The 18,679-nt window shown below is 41.0% G+C and overlaps 1 protein-coding gene across 1 annotated transcript in view; it reads left to right on the top strand.

The window, feature by feature from the left end:
* LOC134673930 (protein EFR3 homolog cmp44E) overlaps nt 1-18,679 on the top strand; it is a 40,778-nt gene that overhangs the window by 6,917 nt on the left and 15,182 nt on the right. Inside the window, exons 6-16 of the mRNA XM_063531972.1 lie at nt 295-449; nt 1,495-1,573; nt 1,998-2,151; nt 3,212-3,282; nt 3,793-3,987; nt 5,912-6,084; nt 7,060-7,163; nt 10,712-10,832; nt 11,583-11,706; nt 12,396-12,509; nt 14,849-14,966. Of these exons, the coding sequence (XP_063388042.1) occupies nt 295-449; nt 1,495-1,573; nt 1,998-2,151; nt 3,212-3,282; nt 3,793-3,987; nt 5,912-6,084; nt 7,060-7,163; nt 10,712-10,832; nt 11,583-11,706; nt 12,396-12,509; nt 14,849-14,966 (1,408 nt within the window). The remainder of the gene's footprint in view (nt 1-294; nt 450-1,494; nt 1,574-1,997; nt 2,152-3,211; nt 3,283-3,792; nt 3,988-5,911; nt 6,085-7,059; nt 7,164-10,711; nt 10,833-11,582; nt 11,707-12,395; nt 12,510-14,848; nt 14,967-18,679) is intronic.

Genomic DNA, 18,679 nt, shown 5'->3' with positions numbered 1-18,679 from the left:
CAGTTTCACACGGCTTTTTCTTCTAAGTTGGCCTCCCTCTTGCTCTTCTACAGTAATTTTCCAGAGACAAAGTATGAAAGTGTCATCATAAATATTTTGTGGCACTTCAATCTGTTACTTGCTAATTAGAGTTAGTTTGAATTGATTAATGTAGATATCTGTCTAATATACAGCCGGTACATAATAACAGTACATACAGCCGGTAATAGAGCGTACCATGAACTGTTGACACTTATTTTTTATGTAATTAAATACTACTTCTATTACGATCAAAACGGTTGCCATTTCTTTCAGAGTGCAGAAAAATACGAGACCCTATCCTGCATGGACACAGACACACAAGACGGAGTAGAAGACACCCCGCCTCGCCTCGCCGAGGCGTGTCTTCGGGAGTTAGTCGGCCGCGCCTCCTTCGGACACATTCGTAGCGTACTACGACCAGTGCTCACGTAAGCTCCCGCTGTTTCATGAGACCCTGGTACTTTTTAGGGTTCCGTACCCAAAGGGTAAAACGGGACCCTATTACTAAGACTTCGCTGTCCGTCCGTCTGTCCGTCTGTCTGTCACCAGGCTGTATCTCACGAACCGTGATAGCTAGACAGTTGAAATTTTCACAGATGATGTATTTCTGTTGCCGCTATAACAAAAAATACTAAAAACAGAATAAAATAAAGATTTAAGTGGGGCTCCCATACAGCAAACGTGATTTTTGACCAAAGTTAAGCAACGTCGGGCGTGGTCAGTACTTGGATGGGTGACCGTTTTCTTTTTGCATTTTTTCCGTTTTTTTTTTGCTTTATGGTACGGAACCCTTCGTGCGCGAGTCCGACTCGCACTTGCCCGGTTTTTTATTGGGAGAATATTAGGGCATTTTAAGAAATTTTTAGCCAGTTTAATGCCGATTATGAGACGCTATGATGACTGGAGACTATAGGGTTTCAAAGGAGGTCTATTTGACTCGACAGAATGACAGGTGGTGACATATAGTTACCATAGTCCACTTCAATTTTATGACAAACGTAATAACGGCAACTGACTGAACTGCCTAATAAGGAGCCCCTAGGACGCAGCTCTTACTGTTTGTGTAGTCCTTTAGTGAACCTTATTGCAACAAGATAAGGTCAACATTCAGTTGTAGCTGTTATAAGACGGAGTAAGACACCGCCGCGGCTAGTTGTATCGTGTCTTCGGGAGTTAGTCGGCCGCGCCTCCTTCGGACACATTCGTAGCGTACTACGACCAGTGCTCACGTAAGCTCCTGCCGTTTCATGTGACCCTGGTACTTTTTGGGAGAAATTTAAGCATCTTTAAGGTTTTTTAAGCCAGTTTAATGCCGGATTTCGCAGGGGGTTTATTTGACTCGACAGAATGCCATGCCGTGCTATAACTATAATATCCACGCATGAACAAGCGTTTCACCTGGGTTAACACAATTTTCAGTAATTATTAACAATATTTTATTTGCCTTTGTTTTAATATGTGTGCTTGTTTCAGGCATTTCGATCGACACGAGCTTTGGGTTCCGAACGACTTCGCCGTACATACTTTCAAAATCATCATGTTTTCCATACAAGTGAGTACTTTGCATTAATAGTGGTCTTCGGGGGTTAAAGTCTAGTAAATAAAGGAGACTGACAATTAATTATAAGCATTTGAGTAAATAGAGAAGAGAATTTTTTCGTTCGTTATTTACAAAAAAAAAATCTTGTAACTTTGAACCGTTTCATTCCAGCGCCATCTGTGTCGAACGTCGCATGTTTGACCTCATTAGGGATAGAGCTAAGCCAAAAAAAGTCTGCAGCAATGTTGACAGCCCACGCAGTGAAAGTCTTATTTATAGAAATAATTTCATAGAAATTAGACGTTTAAAATAACACTTGCACTATGTGGGCTATCAAAGTCGCTGCACACTTTTATTAGTCTAACTCTAGACTTACAGCGGTTACTATACATGATAGTGGTGTGAAAGTTTTCATGTAAACATTTCTTTGTTTCAGGCGCAATATTCATACAGCGTGGTAGAAGCGCTGATGCAGCATTTAGACGCGGCCGGTGGGGCCGGCAACGACCCGCGAGCCCGCACCAGGGTGAGGGCCGCGCGCGCCGGCGTGCTCAGCAATATTGTCGCTATCGCCGCCGGAGACAGCGTCGGTGAGTCATATACCGTAGAGTCGGGTTACTTTAGCCCCGGAGGGTAACTTTGGCCGTTGAGATTTACTCGGTCCAGGTTATATTATTGCACTATAATTATGGAAATATGCCATGAGGTTGCTTTTAGCTAACCTTTGACGTTTTTATGTTTTTTATTAGACCCTTAAATGAGGTTTTCATGTGGGTTAAAGTTACCCTCCATTGGGTCAAAGTAACGCTAGTTTTGCGGTACACAGACACACATGAGCTCAAATACAACATGTGGAAAAAACAAATGAGTCGCTTAACTTCAAACTCGGGTAAATCCATCTATCATGTGAATGTCATGTGAAGTTTTAGGCGACATACAATGGCGTTAGGAACAAACTCCGCGGCCTTACTATAGTTCGTTTTTTTTTAGCATTAGAAATAAGGTAAACAATCTTGATGTGTCTTTTAATTGAAAACACACATTTTAAAAATAAGTTACGGTAAATATGTAACAATTATGAATCTAATACGATCTTTTATAGTCTTCTGCTTTCATAAGTAATAGTTATTGATTTTTAGGGTTCCGTACCCAAAGGGTAAAACGGGACCCTATTACTAAGACTTCGCTGTCCGTCCGTCCGTCCGTCCGTCCGTCCGTCTGTCACCAGGCTGTATCTCACGAACCGTGATAGCTAGACGGTTGAAATTTTCACAGATGATGTATTTCTGTTGCCGCTATAACAACAAATACTAAAAACAGAATAAAATAAAGATTTAAATGGGGCTCCCATACAACAAACGTGATTTTTGACCAAAGTTAAGCAACGTCGGAAGTGGTCAGTACTTGGATGGGTGACCGTTTTTTTGTTGCTTTTTTTTGTTTTTTTTTTTTTGCATTATGGTACGGAACCCTTCGTGCGCGAGTCCGACTCGCACTTGTTAAAAAGTGTTTTTCAATTAAAAGACTTGTCAAAATCACTTACCTTCTTTCAAGTTCTTTCTAATGCTAAAAAAAACGAACTATAAGGTAAGCTGCTCGGACCGGGGTTTAGTAAATAAATAATTATTGTAACATACTATTCAATTACAGGTCCATCGGTTTTGGAAATTATCAACAACCTGCTCACCAACCTCCGAGCTTCTGTGGCCAGAGATTCTGAGGTGAGTGAAATTATTAGGTTATGGAAGTTATCATATTAATAGTTATATTGTTTAAGTGTTTTTCTTTTTTTTGTGATGAATCCCGATTGCTGAAGAAGGGGTTTAGTTTTTACAGTTTATGTATGCATGTATTTGCACGCCTTGCAACGTAAATCGTTAGAAGAATTTCGTTTTGAAAAGAAAGGAATTCTGCTGGGCATATCATATTAAAAGTCACTCTTGTGATGACCGCTAACAATACGAGTATAACGAGGCACTGATTTTCAACATTATTTTTAACTAGCGACCCGCCCCGGCTTCGTACGGGTTACACAAAACCTTAACAAATTATACACCAAAACCTTCTTCAAGAATCACTCTATTGATAGGTGATATCCGCATAAAAATCCGTTCAGTAGTTTTCGAGTTTATCGCGAAAATACATAAACACAAACAGACAGACGCGGCGGGGGGACTTTGTTTTGTAAGGTGTATGATTTACATACTGACAGCCTTTTTCTCTAATTATAGAAAGAAACCGACGAGAAGCTATATCAAGAGGCCCTCATCAACGCCCTTGGAGAGTTCGCTGACCACCTCCCCGACTTCCAGAAGATCGACATCATGATGTTCATCGTCAGCAAGATCCCCAGCAGCCAGCGGCAAGGCAAGAGCAGCAAGGCGGACGCCATGCTGCAGAGTATACTACTCAAGTCGCTGCTCAAGGTGATATACCCCGCAACTAATTCATGGTAGCCTGGTATTTATGTTCTTCGTCGCAAGCAGCAAAGCAGAGCAGCAAGGCGGACGCTATGCTGCAAAGCAAGGTGATATACCTACAACTGATTCATGGTGCTCTTGTGTTGGAGGCCAAGACTCATTTTGGGTCATCGCGCCAACCAAGTAAGTAAGTAAGTAAGATTCATGGTCGCTTGGTACTTGTGTTCATCGTCAGCGAGATCCCCAGCAGCCAGCGGCAGGAGAAAAGCATCAAGGCGGACGCCATGCTGCAGAGTATCCTGCTCAAGATGATATACCTACAACTGATTCATGGTAGCCTGGTACTTGTGTTCATCGTCAGCAAGATTCCCAGCAGCCAGCGGCAGGGCAAGAGCAGCAAGGCGGACGCCATGCTGCAGAGTATCCTGCTCAAGTCGCTGTTCAAGGTGATATACCTATAACTGATTCATGGTTGGCTGGTACTTGCGTTCATCGTCAGCGAGATCCCCAGCAGCCAGCGGCAGGGGAAGAGCAGCCAGGCGGACGCCATGCTGCAGAGTATTCTACTCAAGTCGCTGCTCAAGGTGATATACCTACAACTGATTCATGGTAACCTGGTACTTGTGTTCATCGTCAGCAAGATTCCCAGCAGCCAGCGGCAAGGCAAGAGCAGCAAGGCGGACGCCATGCTGCAGAGTATCTTGCTCAAGTCGCTGCTCAAGGTGATATACCTACAACTGATTTATGGTAGCCTGGTACTTGTGTTCATCGTCAGCGAGATCCCCAGCAGCCAGCGGCAGGGGAAGAGCAGCCAGGCGGACGCCATGCTGCAGAGTATCCTGCTCAAGTCGCTGCTCAAGGTGATATACCTACAACTGATTTATGGTAGCCTGGTACTTGTGTTCATCGTCAGCAAGATCCCCAGCAGCCAGCGGCAGGGGAAGAGCAGCAAGGCGGACGCCATGCTGCAGAGTATCCTGCTCAAGTCGCTGCTCAAGGTGATATACCTACAACTGATTTATGGTAGCCTGGTACTTGTGTTCATCGTCAGCAAGATCCCCGGCAGCCAGCGGCAGGGCAAGTGCAGCAAGGCGGACGCCATGCTGCAGAGTATCCTGCTCAAGTCGCTGCTCAAGGTGATATACCTACAACTGATTTATGGTAGCCTGGTACTTGTGTTCATCATCAGCAAGATCCCCAGCAGCCAGCGGCAGAGCAAGAGCAGCAAGGCGGACGCCATGCTGCTGAGTATCCTACTCAAATCGCTGCTCAATGTGATATACCTACATCTGACTCATGGTAGCCTGGTACTTGTGTTCATCGTCAGCAAGATCCCCAGCAGCCAGCGGCAGGGCAAGAGCAGCAAGGCGGACGCCATGCTGCAGAGTATCCTACTGAAGTCGCTGCTCAAGGTGATATACCTACAACTGATTCATGGTAGCCTGGTACTTGTGTTCATCGTCAGCAAGATCCCCAGCAGCCACCGGCAGGGCAAGAGCAGCAAGGCGGACGCATGCAATATTCTGCTCAAGTCGCTGCTCAAGGTAATATACCTGCAACTGCCTTATGGTAGCCTGGTACTTTACTGGCCTGAGTCATCAAGAAAAAAAGGGGGAAATTTTAAACACTCTTAAAACATCCTATATGGATTCAACATGTCTCTTCATTCTCATCATAAGTTGAGGAGGAGCTTAGATTTTACAAGACAAACATGGTAAAAAATATTTGCCGAATATTTGGCACTTTAACCGAATAATTCGGCCGAATACGGAAATTGGAAACCTTGCCGAATATGCCGAACACCGAATAATTACCGAATATTCGGTCCATCTCTATTATTAATCATTATAAAGATATATCTTTACATACCTGTTTGTTGTCCATTATACTAAATTAGCATCAATTTCTTTACAAATCTGTATGTTTTCAGGTGGGCACAACATACAAGACGAGCGAGCTGAGCAAAGCGTTCCCAGCGGCGTTCCTGGACGCTTTACTCCGTCTATCGGGCGCAGGGGAGCCTGCCACACGAGCGTTGCTGCAGCGCATACTACACACACTACTCGATAGAAGGCAGAACGCACATAATTTGCAGACGCCAACGTGAGTAAAAGCATAGAGTAATTACAAGCTTTTATTTACTTTCACCTGACCGTTGTTTGTTTATCGGTCTGTAATCAAATCTTGCAAGTTAAATTTGATCCACTTCCCGGTTTCCGATTGAGCTAAAATTTTGCATGCATGTATAAATCGGATGACAATGCAATGTTGTGGTACCATCGAGCTGATCTGATGATGGAGACAGGAGGTGGCCATAGGAACCCTGTGATGAAACAACCCAATTGTGTTAGGGGTTTTTAGAATTTTCTCGGTGAGTATTAGTTGTCTGTCATAAGAAAAGTACAGTCAGCGATAAAAGCTTGTACCAAAAATGAAATTTTTACCAAAAACTAAATTAAGTAAAGAAAGAGTGGTAAACTCCATAAATAAATTTTCTTACCAAAACGCGCGTTATTTCGTAGTCGACATCTAGCGTCAAGTAGTGGAACTATCAGTGCCGCTACTTGACACTAGATGGCAGAAGTGTCGCTACTGTTTTTGACAGATTTGTTTACAAAGGGGAAAATAAAAATCGAAATTTTGCTATCTGCCTCTTTATCGCTAGAATATTATGCAAGAGTGATAGAGAGGTTAGATAACGAAATTTAGATTTTCTTGTTTCGCGGTAGAGCCTCAGGCGGACTAGCATGAGTTGCGTTCTCGCGCGCGAGTCCATACTTGAAGTCGCGCTAGATATTTGGAGTCGCGCGCGAGAACGCAAATCATGCTAGCAGGTCAGATTGTGATTTTTTGAACGCCAAACGGCGCATCCATTTGTCGGCACATCCACGTGCCACTGACGCCACGGGGGTAAAATTTAGTCTTGTGAATAAATAATGCTAACCTAAAAGTGGGGTGTTTTTCATCAAAAAACGATCGACGTCAAATGCCGTCTTTGGCGTCGTTGTCACGATTTTGCGTTGACGTCAATTGCCGTCTGTGGCGTTCAAAAGGTTAACTATGTATTTGTATTTGCAGGCTGGCGTACGCGGAACTCGGGCTGACGATAGAGAAGTGTTCCCGCCCAGACCTCATCTTCATCAGCAAACACGGCTATGTTATATTTAGCTCTCTCTACGACGGTGAGTCCTCAGTCACAGAATAAATAATAGTACTAGCTACAGAAGACTCACTCTCTAACAAAACGCGTCTGTTACGATCAGGACAGATATAGCCGCTTGGTGGCGACAGCGGCGGCTTATGGCTAGCCACCAAAATTGGTGTGGAACGGATGTACTTTTTAGCTACCTGTTGCAAAGCGACGAAATCGCGGAGTGAGCACTCTTATGCCTCGGTTTAGAATCCTAAAAGATCCTTCTGTGATCGGCAGTGATCTGCACGACCCGCGACACACCGCGGGATTCAAAGAGGAAATAATAATATGGACATGACAAGATTCGCAAAAATTAAGAGTTATGTATTTGTAAATAGAAGTCAGAATATTTAATAAAATCATAAAATGTATCATTTTTCATTAAGGTGGTTCGCCTAGGTTACTCAAAACTTAACTCTCGCTAGATGGCACCACTTTTGCAAAATTTCAGATTTTATTTTTTTGTGAAATGGTCTTGGTATTTGTATACTTAAAAGTATGTTTCGCGCACTCTTTAAGTAAATATTGAACTATTAAAATAAACATTGAATACTTCATTGTGCAAAAACCACCTTTTTAATTCGACGGAGTGTTGCTGTCACGCTTTTTCCTACTATTACTCACACATGCAAACAGTGTTTCCGTGATCCTTGTAGTAGACAATTTCACACAACGTAAGTATGTTGCAATAGCGTAACGGTATGTTCGTGGAAATACGTGCAAGAGGATTGGGGTTCAAGACTGGTGCGAGTAGGTAATTTCTTTTTGTTTCTCCTTTGTGTTATCTTACCTTTAAACGAGCAATTATTAGATATATAATTATTTATTTATATATTTGGATGGTATCAGAAACGGCTCTAACGATTTCGATGAAATTTGCTATAAGGGGTTTGATCTCTTAGCTAGGTCTATGAGAAAACGCGCATTTTTGAGTTTTTATGTTTTGTAAGCTTTGGTCGGTCTCCCAGATATTCAATCTCCGCTTGGCAACTAATCCCAGAATTGGCATGCGCACTAGTTTTTACGAAATCGACTGCCCTGACCTTCCAACCCAGAGAGTAAACTTATTTGGATTAGTCCGGTTTCCTCACATTGTTTTCTTTCACCGAAAAATAGGTATCGGTGTATAAATAGGTAGGTATCAAATGCTATTTCGTACAAAAGTTCGAAAAATCATTGGTACAAGCCGGGGTTAGAACCCGCGACCTCCGAATTGCTTTCCGCTAGGCCAGCAGCGCTTCCCCCACATACTCAGTGTTATCAGGTTTTTTAAAAATCAAAAACCGGGCAAGTGCGAGTCGGACTCGCGCACGAAGGGTTCCGTACCATAATGCAAAAAAAACAACAAAAAAAAGCAAAAAGAAAACGGTCACCCATCCAAGTACTGACCCCTCCCGACGTTGCTTAACTTTGGTCAAAAATCACGTTTGTTGTATGGGAGCCCCATTTAGATATTTATTTTATTCTGTTTTTAGTATTTGTTGTTATAGCGGCAACAGAAATACATCATCTGTGAAAATTTCAACTGTCTAAGCACGGTTCGTGAGATACAGCCTGGTGACAGACGGACGGACGGACGGACGGACGGACAGCGAAGTCTTAGTAATAGGGTCCCGTTTTACACTTTGGGTACGGAACCCTAAAAACGATTACTTATGAAAGCAGAAGAATATAAATGATCGTATTAGATTTATAATTGTTACATATTTGCCGTAACTTATTTTTAAAATGTGTTTTTCAATTAAAAGACACGTCAAGATTGTTTACCTTATTTCTAATGCTAAAAAAAACAAACTATAGTAATAATTGTGTTTTTCATTCATAGACAAAATCCATTATTTTTAACCACAGGAAATTTTATACACTTCTTTTTAGGGTTCCGTACCCAAAGGGTAAAACGGGACCCTATTACTAAGACTTCGCTGTCCGTCCGTCCGTCCGTCCGTCTGTCACCAGGCTGTATCTCACGAACCGTAATAGCTAGACAATTGAAATTTTCACAGATGATGTATTTCTGTTGCCGCTATAACAATTAACAAATACTAAAAACAGAATAAAATAAAGATTTGAATGGGGCTCCCATACAACAAACGTGATTTTTGACCAAAGTTAAGCAACGTCGGGAGTGGTCAGTACTTGGATGGGTGACCGTTTTTTTTTGCTTTTTTTTGTTTTTTTTTTTGCATTATGGCACGGAACCCTTCGTGCGCGAGTCCGACTCGCACTTGCCCGGTTTTTATTGCAGTGAGGAAGTCCTGATTGTAAAAATCAGAGAGATTAGGAAGAGTATAATTTCTAATTATCTTTGTAAAAATAAAAGAATACGTGTAGCCCATACTTAATAATCTATTTATGATAATAAGAAAAATTAAATAAAAATAAAAAAACAATACCAAATTTAGGTGTAACAAAAATACAAAAAGTTATGTTCCAGCATACAATGACTGGGGATCGAACCGGGAATCTTCCGTTTGCAAGCAAAAAAGCGACTGTTTGCATAACACGCCATGATAGTTCTTAGCTAAGCTGACGAACTTCTCGCTTAGGTCAATTAACTACCTGTCAAATATCAGTGTCAACAAAATTGCACTAAACATGACGGCACTCCAAATTCGAGCCGTGGTCAGCCCGGCAACGTCGGAAATGGTATGGCAACGTCGCAAATGTATCTGTACACGACATTTGTGACACATACATACGTAAAATTGATGAAAAGTTAACTATGATTTTTGCATGATTTCTGTATGAAACATTGTTTTCCTGTTAATTTCGCGCAAACGAATATTCGAAAGAAGATAAATGCGGAAATATTTGTGTACTAATAGTGTGTAGTTACTTAATGAGCTTTGATTGAATTTTGTATGAAAAGCGAACCACCTTAAAGAAAATATAAACTTTGGTTTTATTTTATACTGCGTAAAATATTACGTGCACTCATATAAAACATGTACTTAAGTGTTAAAATATAATCATTCGAAGTGCATGAAAACCCTTTTCCCTACCTGGCTACTACTACCTGGCATTTCGAAGGTCACTATCGTGTTTTCTATTGTTTGCGTTTATGACCAATCCCAGGGAATATCCATATTAACATAATGATTGAGGTCATTGACACCATGCGGCACGGGTCGTGCCGATCACTGGTGATCGGTTGCATACTAAAAACTCCGGAGGTCTCTTTGGCATTGAAACCCCAAGATCTGGCGTAGGCACAGTTACCGCTTTTTAATACTACGTCGGTGACAAACAAGCATTTGGCCCGCCTGATGGTAAGCAGTCTCCGTGGCCTATGTCGTACACAGCAGCGTATAGTTCTTAAAAATAACGTTAATGAGGCTTAGGGCCCCCCCACATCTGGCGTCTTTCGAGCGTCGGCGTCTGTCGGCGTCGGTCCAGCGCTATGGAAAATGACGTCGCTGCGCAGTTGCGTCGACGCTGCGTCGACGTTGCGTCGACGTCGGCCATAGAATTGTAGACGCCGACGCTCGAAAGACGCCAGATGTGGGGGGCCCTTAAATCTGTATGTTAATTGTTTAGGTCTTCAACTGGAATCGAACACGTTGGAGAACATCGAGGCTATCTACACGACACTGGCGCTGTTGATCATCGAACTGGGCTCAGAGGAGACTGTCTGCGATTTCATGCAACTCATACTGGCGTAAGTAAAAAAGATTTTTACCTTTTGAACGCCAAACGGCGCATACATTTGCCGTGTCACTGACGCCACGGAGGTAAAATTTAGTTTTGTGAATATATGATGCCAACATAAATGTAGGATGTTTTTCAGTAGATTTTCATCAAAAAACGATCGACGTCAAATGCCGTCTTTGGCGTCGTTGTCACGATTTTCCGTTGACGTCAATTGCCGTCTCCGACGATCAAAAGGTTAACTAACTTCAAAATTTCAAAGGGTCCACAATTTAGTTGTATGTTAATTTTTTACTAGCGACCCGCCCCGGCTTCGCACGGGTTATACAAAATCTTAACAAATTATACACCTAAACCTTCCTCAAGAATCGCTCTATTGACAGGAGAAAACCGCATGAAAATCCGTTCAGTGGTTTTTGAGTTTATCGCAAACATACACACAAACAGACAGACGCGGCGGGGGACTTTGTTTCAAGGGTCGGAACCGGTTTTTTATTCATACAAAAAATACCGGTATTATTATGTTCTTCTCCGTTCTTTGGTTTATTATTAAATTTTTACTGGGACAATCTAATAATACGAATTTGTTAATTAAATACATCATTCAGTCCTACGTAAAGAGCATAAAATAATTAAAAATATTGGGCTATTTCGGGTTTTACAAAAACACCGATTTCAAGCCCTGCTTTGTTTTATAAACTGTAGTGATAAATTCAGCTGGCTCCAATATAATCTGAGGGTATTTTCTTATGTTTTGCAGTATCCAGCAGTCCGCCTTGACGAACCCCGTGCTGACCGTGGGCCAGCAGTGCCAGCTGCATGCCGTCTGCATCTCGCTGGCGCTGCTGCTGCCCAGGACCCGAGCCCACGACTACCTGCTCAAGGTCAGTCACACCAGTGACAGTGAATGTGACAACATTCAGTAATCTTGACAAGCTATTTCGTTCCACAACAGCGAAAGACGAATGATTTGGCATAATCTGGTATCTCAACATTTATTTAAGAGGAAAAGGGGACGGCCGCTTCTCTATACAAACGTAGTTCCCATTTTCCTCATTGACATTATGGAAAATATTTTTTCACCACACCAGCTCGGAAAGGCTTACTTTGCACTTGAAACACTGATAGCAAAGTTGCATTTCATTCACATGTGAGGCAAAGTAATCAAATGTAAATTTTGAGTGGTTTTCTTATGTTTGCTGGTAGAATTGACTTTTAAATTATGATTTTGGATGATAAATATTTAATAACATTCATTTGGGTTTGATTTGGTTTGATTTTGTTTCATATTTTACATTTAATATTTGCTTTGGGTTGGTGTGGTGAATTTTTTTTCACTCGGGGGCAAATTTTGTTTAACCCTCGTGCTTTAAAACCCTCGCAACGCTACGCTCGTGGTTCAATTTTGGAATCTTTCGCTTGCTCAGGTTCAGGTATCAATCTAGCACGAGCACGTTTGTAAAACAAATAACTATTACATAATCTGACGTATATTAACCATAGCTTCCTAGTACCTATGTTAGACATTTCAAATTCTCTTTGTATTGACTTTTGTTTTTTTTTCTGTCGACAGATAGTGGAAGCGCGGCGAGAGGACGCACCACACCTGTTGCCACCGCTGTTGGAAGACTACGACATCACGCCGGCCAAGATGCCCAACAAGTTCCCTTACCTCATGATCGATCAGGTAATATCAGCCGAAAGACGTCTACGATATACGGCTAAATCCAATGATTACTTGCAATCTTAACCCTTTAGGGCCACTTGCACCATTCGCTAACCCGGGGTTAACCGGTTAAACCATGGAGTTACCATGGTTATAGTTCGTAGTTTCCTAATAGAGCTCGACGGCTAATCCTATTGTCTATTGTTAAGTAAAACCATTTTTTATGCAGGTGGTTTTGGCACGTGGCACAAGCGGTTTTACTTAACAATAGACAATAGGATTAGCCGTCGGGCTCTATTAGGAAACTACAAACTATACCAGTACAATTTGACACTGTGTTAACAGTTTAACCGATTAAGCCCGGGTTAGTGGAATGGTGCAAGTGGGCCTTACAAGGCGTAAACGTGTCAGAAATTATGTAAATTTGGACCCTATTTGATATAAAGTTCAAAATCATGTGGGAAATATGAGTCTATATTATGTCGCATAATAATTGATTGACCTAGGCCCACTTGCACCGTTCCACTAACCCGGGGCTAACCGATTAAACCTGGAGTTACCATAGTTATCAGTACAATTTGACACTAGGTTAACGGTTTAACCGCGTAACCCCGGGTTAATAAGATGGTGCAAGTGTGCCCTAATGTAATGTTGCGCATAAAACTCATTTCGCATAATTGTTTTTGTGCTCAAACTAATAACATTTTTGAATAATTAATAAATAAACTTAACCTAAACCCTATTCTACAGAACCTGCAAAATATTTACTAAAATACTCTTTGTTTGCTGGTATCACGGTTACCATGCAGTATAATTTGACACCGGGTTAACGGTTTAACTGGTTAACCCCGGGTCACAGAATAAGTAATAGTATGATCATACAGAACGGCCACGCACCACCCCGCCCCGACTCGCATTACCTCGCCCCGCGACTGGCCGCGACATGAATCTGGCGGACTTCTGGCGTCCTCCTAGTAAAGCGACTTACCCACAGACGTACCGCGCACACATATAAACGCAAATGATTTTTTTCTCATAAATGGACGGCAAAGTGGTTTTTCCCGTCTAAACAATAGGTCGCGAAGCGTGTAGTTTATGGTCAGTCAAAAAATTAAAAGTTAAAAATATTGCAGTCTCGATTTTGGGACTGCAATATTGCATACAAATTCCATTATTTGTCGTGTTCCAAACTTTTTAAAAGTTGAAATGGCCATATCAAATGAAGGCAAAGGCCCATTAAACAACCAAACAGATGATATAAGTTCCGCGACTATTTAGCTGTCTCGAATAGGTTGGCGTATTTTCGGCAGAAAAATACCAAGGGCCCAACGTTTTCTGTTCTCTTTCATGGCGCAGCAACTAGAATCATTTCTCTCTCCTCGCTCTTTTAAAAATGCCGTTTGTCAAAAAAGGACAACCATACTGTTGACAAGGTGGACTTCAAATCAAGTGTTGCCTTACTTGATGCGCCCAGGCTGTGTATGTGTGCGTAAAAGCGTATATGTGTGCTGTTTTAGGGATGTGAAAAGTCGATTGTAATCATGTTATATATCGATAAACGCTACACAGCGGAACGAAATAGCGATTAATTGAAGCTTCAATATCTTCGTTAAACATAAACATAATTGAAATGCTAATGGATAATGAATATATTATAATATAATAATATAATTCAATTATTGCGGAACACCTATTTTAGGAGGTATTTATGTATTTTAATTAAATATCTGGACTTTCCCTTGGTTCCCTGCTGGGGCGTGACGATAAAATTGTGATCTGATAACCACAATAAAGAATAAAAGCGTTTTTGGTCATTTTAGGTATCGTTAAGCCTTTGAAATAAAATTAAAATTGCAAGAAATGTCGATAGTTTATCGATATGACTTTATCGACATGGCTACAGCAACGTGGGCCTCATTGTTAATCGTACACTAAACAAAAGTGGCAACAGTGACAGCTCGCTGATACACCGTCTCTATATATTATAAGTCTATGAAAAATACACTTCTATTTTTTTTTTATAAAAAGGCGGCAAGGGCTGTTTTCTGTGAAAAATTATACGTAAGAAGGTTGCTTTTGTAAAATATTTCTATGATGTTTATATTTCTTGCATCATTTTTGAGAAAAGCCCTATATATGATTGGGCTGGAAGGCTACTTGCTGGCTTCGGATTCAATTAAACGGACTCCCAATGTCGTTTAAAACGAATCCTCAGCCTGCAAGTAGCTACTTCCGAGGCTCGACAATAATGTACTATTGATGTATGGCGTGTCCGCCCTGTGCCGGGGTTAGTGGGTTGGTGCAAGTGGCCCTCAACATCCTTTTCTCAGAACGATACTAACCTGCGATTATAAACGCAGATGGAGCTATGCGACTGCCTGAAGGCGTCGGGGCTGGACGCGGCGCGGCTGCAGGCGCCGTCGCCGTACGTGGCGGGCGGCGTCAGCCTGGCGCACCGGCACAGCTGGCTCGAGACCGGTCAGTACTTACACATCCATACATGTTACACATGTTATTTACACATTTAACACATCTAACAGCACACTATACCTCTGGCGTCGAATGATAATCCCTATGACGGTTTATTTTTATATCGAGTTGCTGTCACGTCAAAAGATTTTTGGTAATTTTTTGGAAGCTTAACATAATTATGTGACGTCGCACGGCTAAAGGTACTTTATGGCAGTTGGCGCTTACGCTATTATTAACGCCGCTCCAATATTCTTGCGGTGCTATGTGACGTAAGCGCCAGCCGCCATAAGGTACCATTTGCCGTGGAAAGTCACGTATTCATTTATTGAGAAAAAGGCCAACCAAAAGAATTTTTAAAAAACTGTTCTGGTAGTCCATCTGTCCAATTTCTTGTCCAATTTGTATTTTGTCTTACATTATGCTTAATCAGAGAGTGAAACGCAATGACATTAGACAAAGATTAGACAGATGGAATACCACCCACAGGGACCATCATAGTATAGTAACAGTCATATAAATTGTGACTAAAATTTCAGGCATTATATCATTATGAACTGTAATACATATACATACATACATACATAACATATGCCAAGCAAATATCATAATATGTTGTACATATAATAACTATGGTCATCTAAGGTTGGTATTTCCACCTTTCAATTTCTTGGTCACACGTGCGTTGCGTCTCACTCTCTCACTAAGCAAAATATGAGACGCAAATACACATTGGACAAAGAAATTGAACAGGAAGAATACTACCCTAAGTCACGAGAAATAAACTTACTTATGAAGTCATCATGTCACTCTTGCCCCAATAACAGCTTATTTAGGAATCGACTCATCAGCGTGGGGTCATCGAGCGACGCTTGTACTAACGTCATCGCAAAGGTGTTAGCATCAATACTATTAAATTCCCAATATTAATCCGTCAACTGTTGAAGCAGATGGTCGGAGGCCGTCAGTATTCACGTTCATAATCATAATTTACCCAGTCTGAGGCAAAATAACACTTAAAAACAGACTATTCCTCTTGCCTCGGTCGGTATTCCTCTTACAAGCCCCACCCCACTTCACTTTAAATCAATTTAGGTGTATAACAAGTCAGCAACAGCTTATAGGAATCATCAGCTGGGGATCATCGAGCGACGCTTGTACTAACGTCATCGCAAAGGTGTCCCAGCAAACATTTTTGGTCGATATTCCGAAAAAGGCACCTATTTTAGGTCGCACAATTTAGGAGACCAAAATGAGGCACGTCGAATCGACGTCGTGGGCAGGTGCCGGCGACATAAATGGGGAAAAAACGCACGTGCCGGCGACGTATTTATTGACGGTAAATTAGTGATTACAACCATTAGGTCAACACTAGGTCATGTTTCCGATGTGGATTCGACGTCGCCACGACGTGCCGCGTAGTGAAAATGTACTAATTTGGTATTCTTTACCACCTTTAGACGTGATGGCGACATATTTTTATCCATATAATTACTCTGCGAGGCAATATTTAGATGAGACGCGATGAAGAGAAAAAGAGACACAAACATTTTACGCTTATATATTCTTTTCACTCAGAAACAAAATGTCTAATGTCTAACAAGAAAACAACTTTAAGTTGTGCAATGATAATGGCGGCCACTAAGTCATGTAAAATAATTTAGGCCGATTACGCTGATGAAGAACGATGAAATCTAGTGCACAGAAAATTTTTTCGTGCAGTATGTTAGGTTTACATACAAAACTATCGATGGGCTTTTGAAATATTTAAGTTTTCAACATTTTATAAAATCAAAATGCATATATTTGCTTGTAATTGAGTGTTGTAATTGAATATTTGTGTGTGTGAGTGTATTGACTTGATCAAAAATATTGTTTTATTTTGAATATTAGCACAATGAAGTACCGTGCGATGGCACCATTCAAGATATAACAACTTAAGTTATGCAATTTCATATTTAGCATCTCGTTATAATGAAAGAAAATGGCGGCACAACCTTATGGTATTGATAGTACTTTACAAGTGATTTTAACTATATGGTCGCAATTTGGTATCTATTTTAAGTAACATTTACCTAAAATTAGTAGCTAAATCGACATAAAATCGACGACCTAAAGGTCTCCGTATAAGAAATAATTACGTCGCAAATACACCTAAAATGTCTTATTAGTACATTTGACCTATTGGTCAGACTTTGCAGTTAATTTTACCTAATATTTCGACTTATTTTCAACCATTAAGTCCCTGACTTCATGGTCCCCGTATAAGAAATAATTACGTCGCATATACACCTAAAATGCCTTATTAGTACATTTGACCTATTGGTCAGGGTTCGAAGTTAATATTACCTAATATTTCGACAGATTTTCAACCATAAAGTCCCTGACTTCATGGTCTCCGTATAAGAAATAATTACGTCGCATATACACCTAAAAGGCCTTATTAGTATATTTGACCTATTGGTCAGGGTACGAAGTTAATTTTACCTAGTAATAGGACTTATTTTCAACCATTAAGTCCGTGACTTCATAGTCCCCGTATAAGTAATAATTACGTCGCAAATACACCTAAAATACCTTATTAGTAGATTTGACCTATTGGTCAGGGTTTAAGGTTAATTTTACCTAATATTTTGCCTTATTTTCAACCCCTAAGTCCCTGACTTCATGGTGTATTTATGAAGTGAAATTTACGTTTTATTATCCCTATATTTTGACTTGGAAGTAAAAGTGTACAATACGTAAAATAATTGGTGACTTAGGACGTCATTTTCACTTAAATTGGAAAAATCTTCTTCGAGCCTAGGAAAAAATACTTAAAATGTTTGCTGGGGTTGGCTTGAACACTATTGAATTCCCAGTATTAATCCGTCAACTGTTGAAGCAGATGGTCGGCGGCTGTCAGTATACACGCTCATAATCATAATTTACCCATTCCGAGGCAAAATAACACTTAAAAACAGATTATTCCTCTTGCCTCGGTCGGTATTCCTCTTACAAGCCCCACCCCACTTCACTTTAAATCAATTTAGGTGTATCACAAGTCAACAACAGCTTATAGGAATCATCAGCAGGGGATCATCGAGCGACGCTTGAACTAACGTCATCGCAAAGGTGTTGGCTTTAATCCTATTAAATTCCCAATATTAATCCGTCAACTGTTGAAGCAGATGGTCGGCGGCCGTCAGTATTCACGTTCATAATCATAATTTACCCAGTCTGAGGCAAAATAACACTTAAAAACAGACTATTCCTCTTGCCTCGTCGGTATGCCTCTTACAAGCCTTTCCCCACTTCACTATAAATCATTTTAGGTGTATCACAAGTCAACAACAGCTTATATATAGGAATCGACACATCAGCGTGGGATCATCGAGCGACGCTTGTACTAACGTCATCGCATCAAAGGTGTTGGCTTGAATACTTTTCAATTCCCAATATTAATCCGTCAACTGTTGAAGCAGATGGTCGGCGGCCGTCAGTATTCACGTTCATAATCATAATTTACCCAGTCTGAGGCAAAATAACACTTAAAAACAGACTATTCCTCTTGCCTCGTCGGTATGCCTCTTACAAGCCTTTCCCCACTTCACTATAAATCATTTTAGGTGTATCACAAGTCAACAACAGCTTATATATAGGAATCGACACATCAGCGTGGGATCATCGAGCGACGCTTGAACTAACGTCATCGCAAAGGTGTTAGCTTGAACACTATTAAA

Source organism: Cydia fagiglandana, chromosome 19 (genome assembly GCF_963556715.1).
Source record: "Cydia fagiglandana chromosome 19, ilCydFagi1.1, whole genome shotgun sequence".
Classification (NCBI taxonomy): Eukaryota; Metazoa; Arthropoda; class Insecta; order Lepidoptera; family Tortricidae; genus Cydia; species Cydia fagiglandana.
Note: the sequence above shows the minus strand (reverse complement) of the source record. Positions and strands in the feature narration are given on the sequence as shown.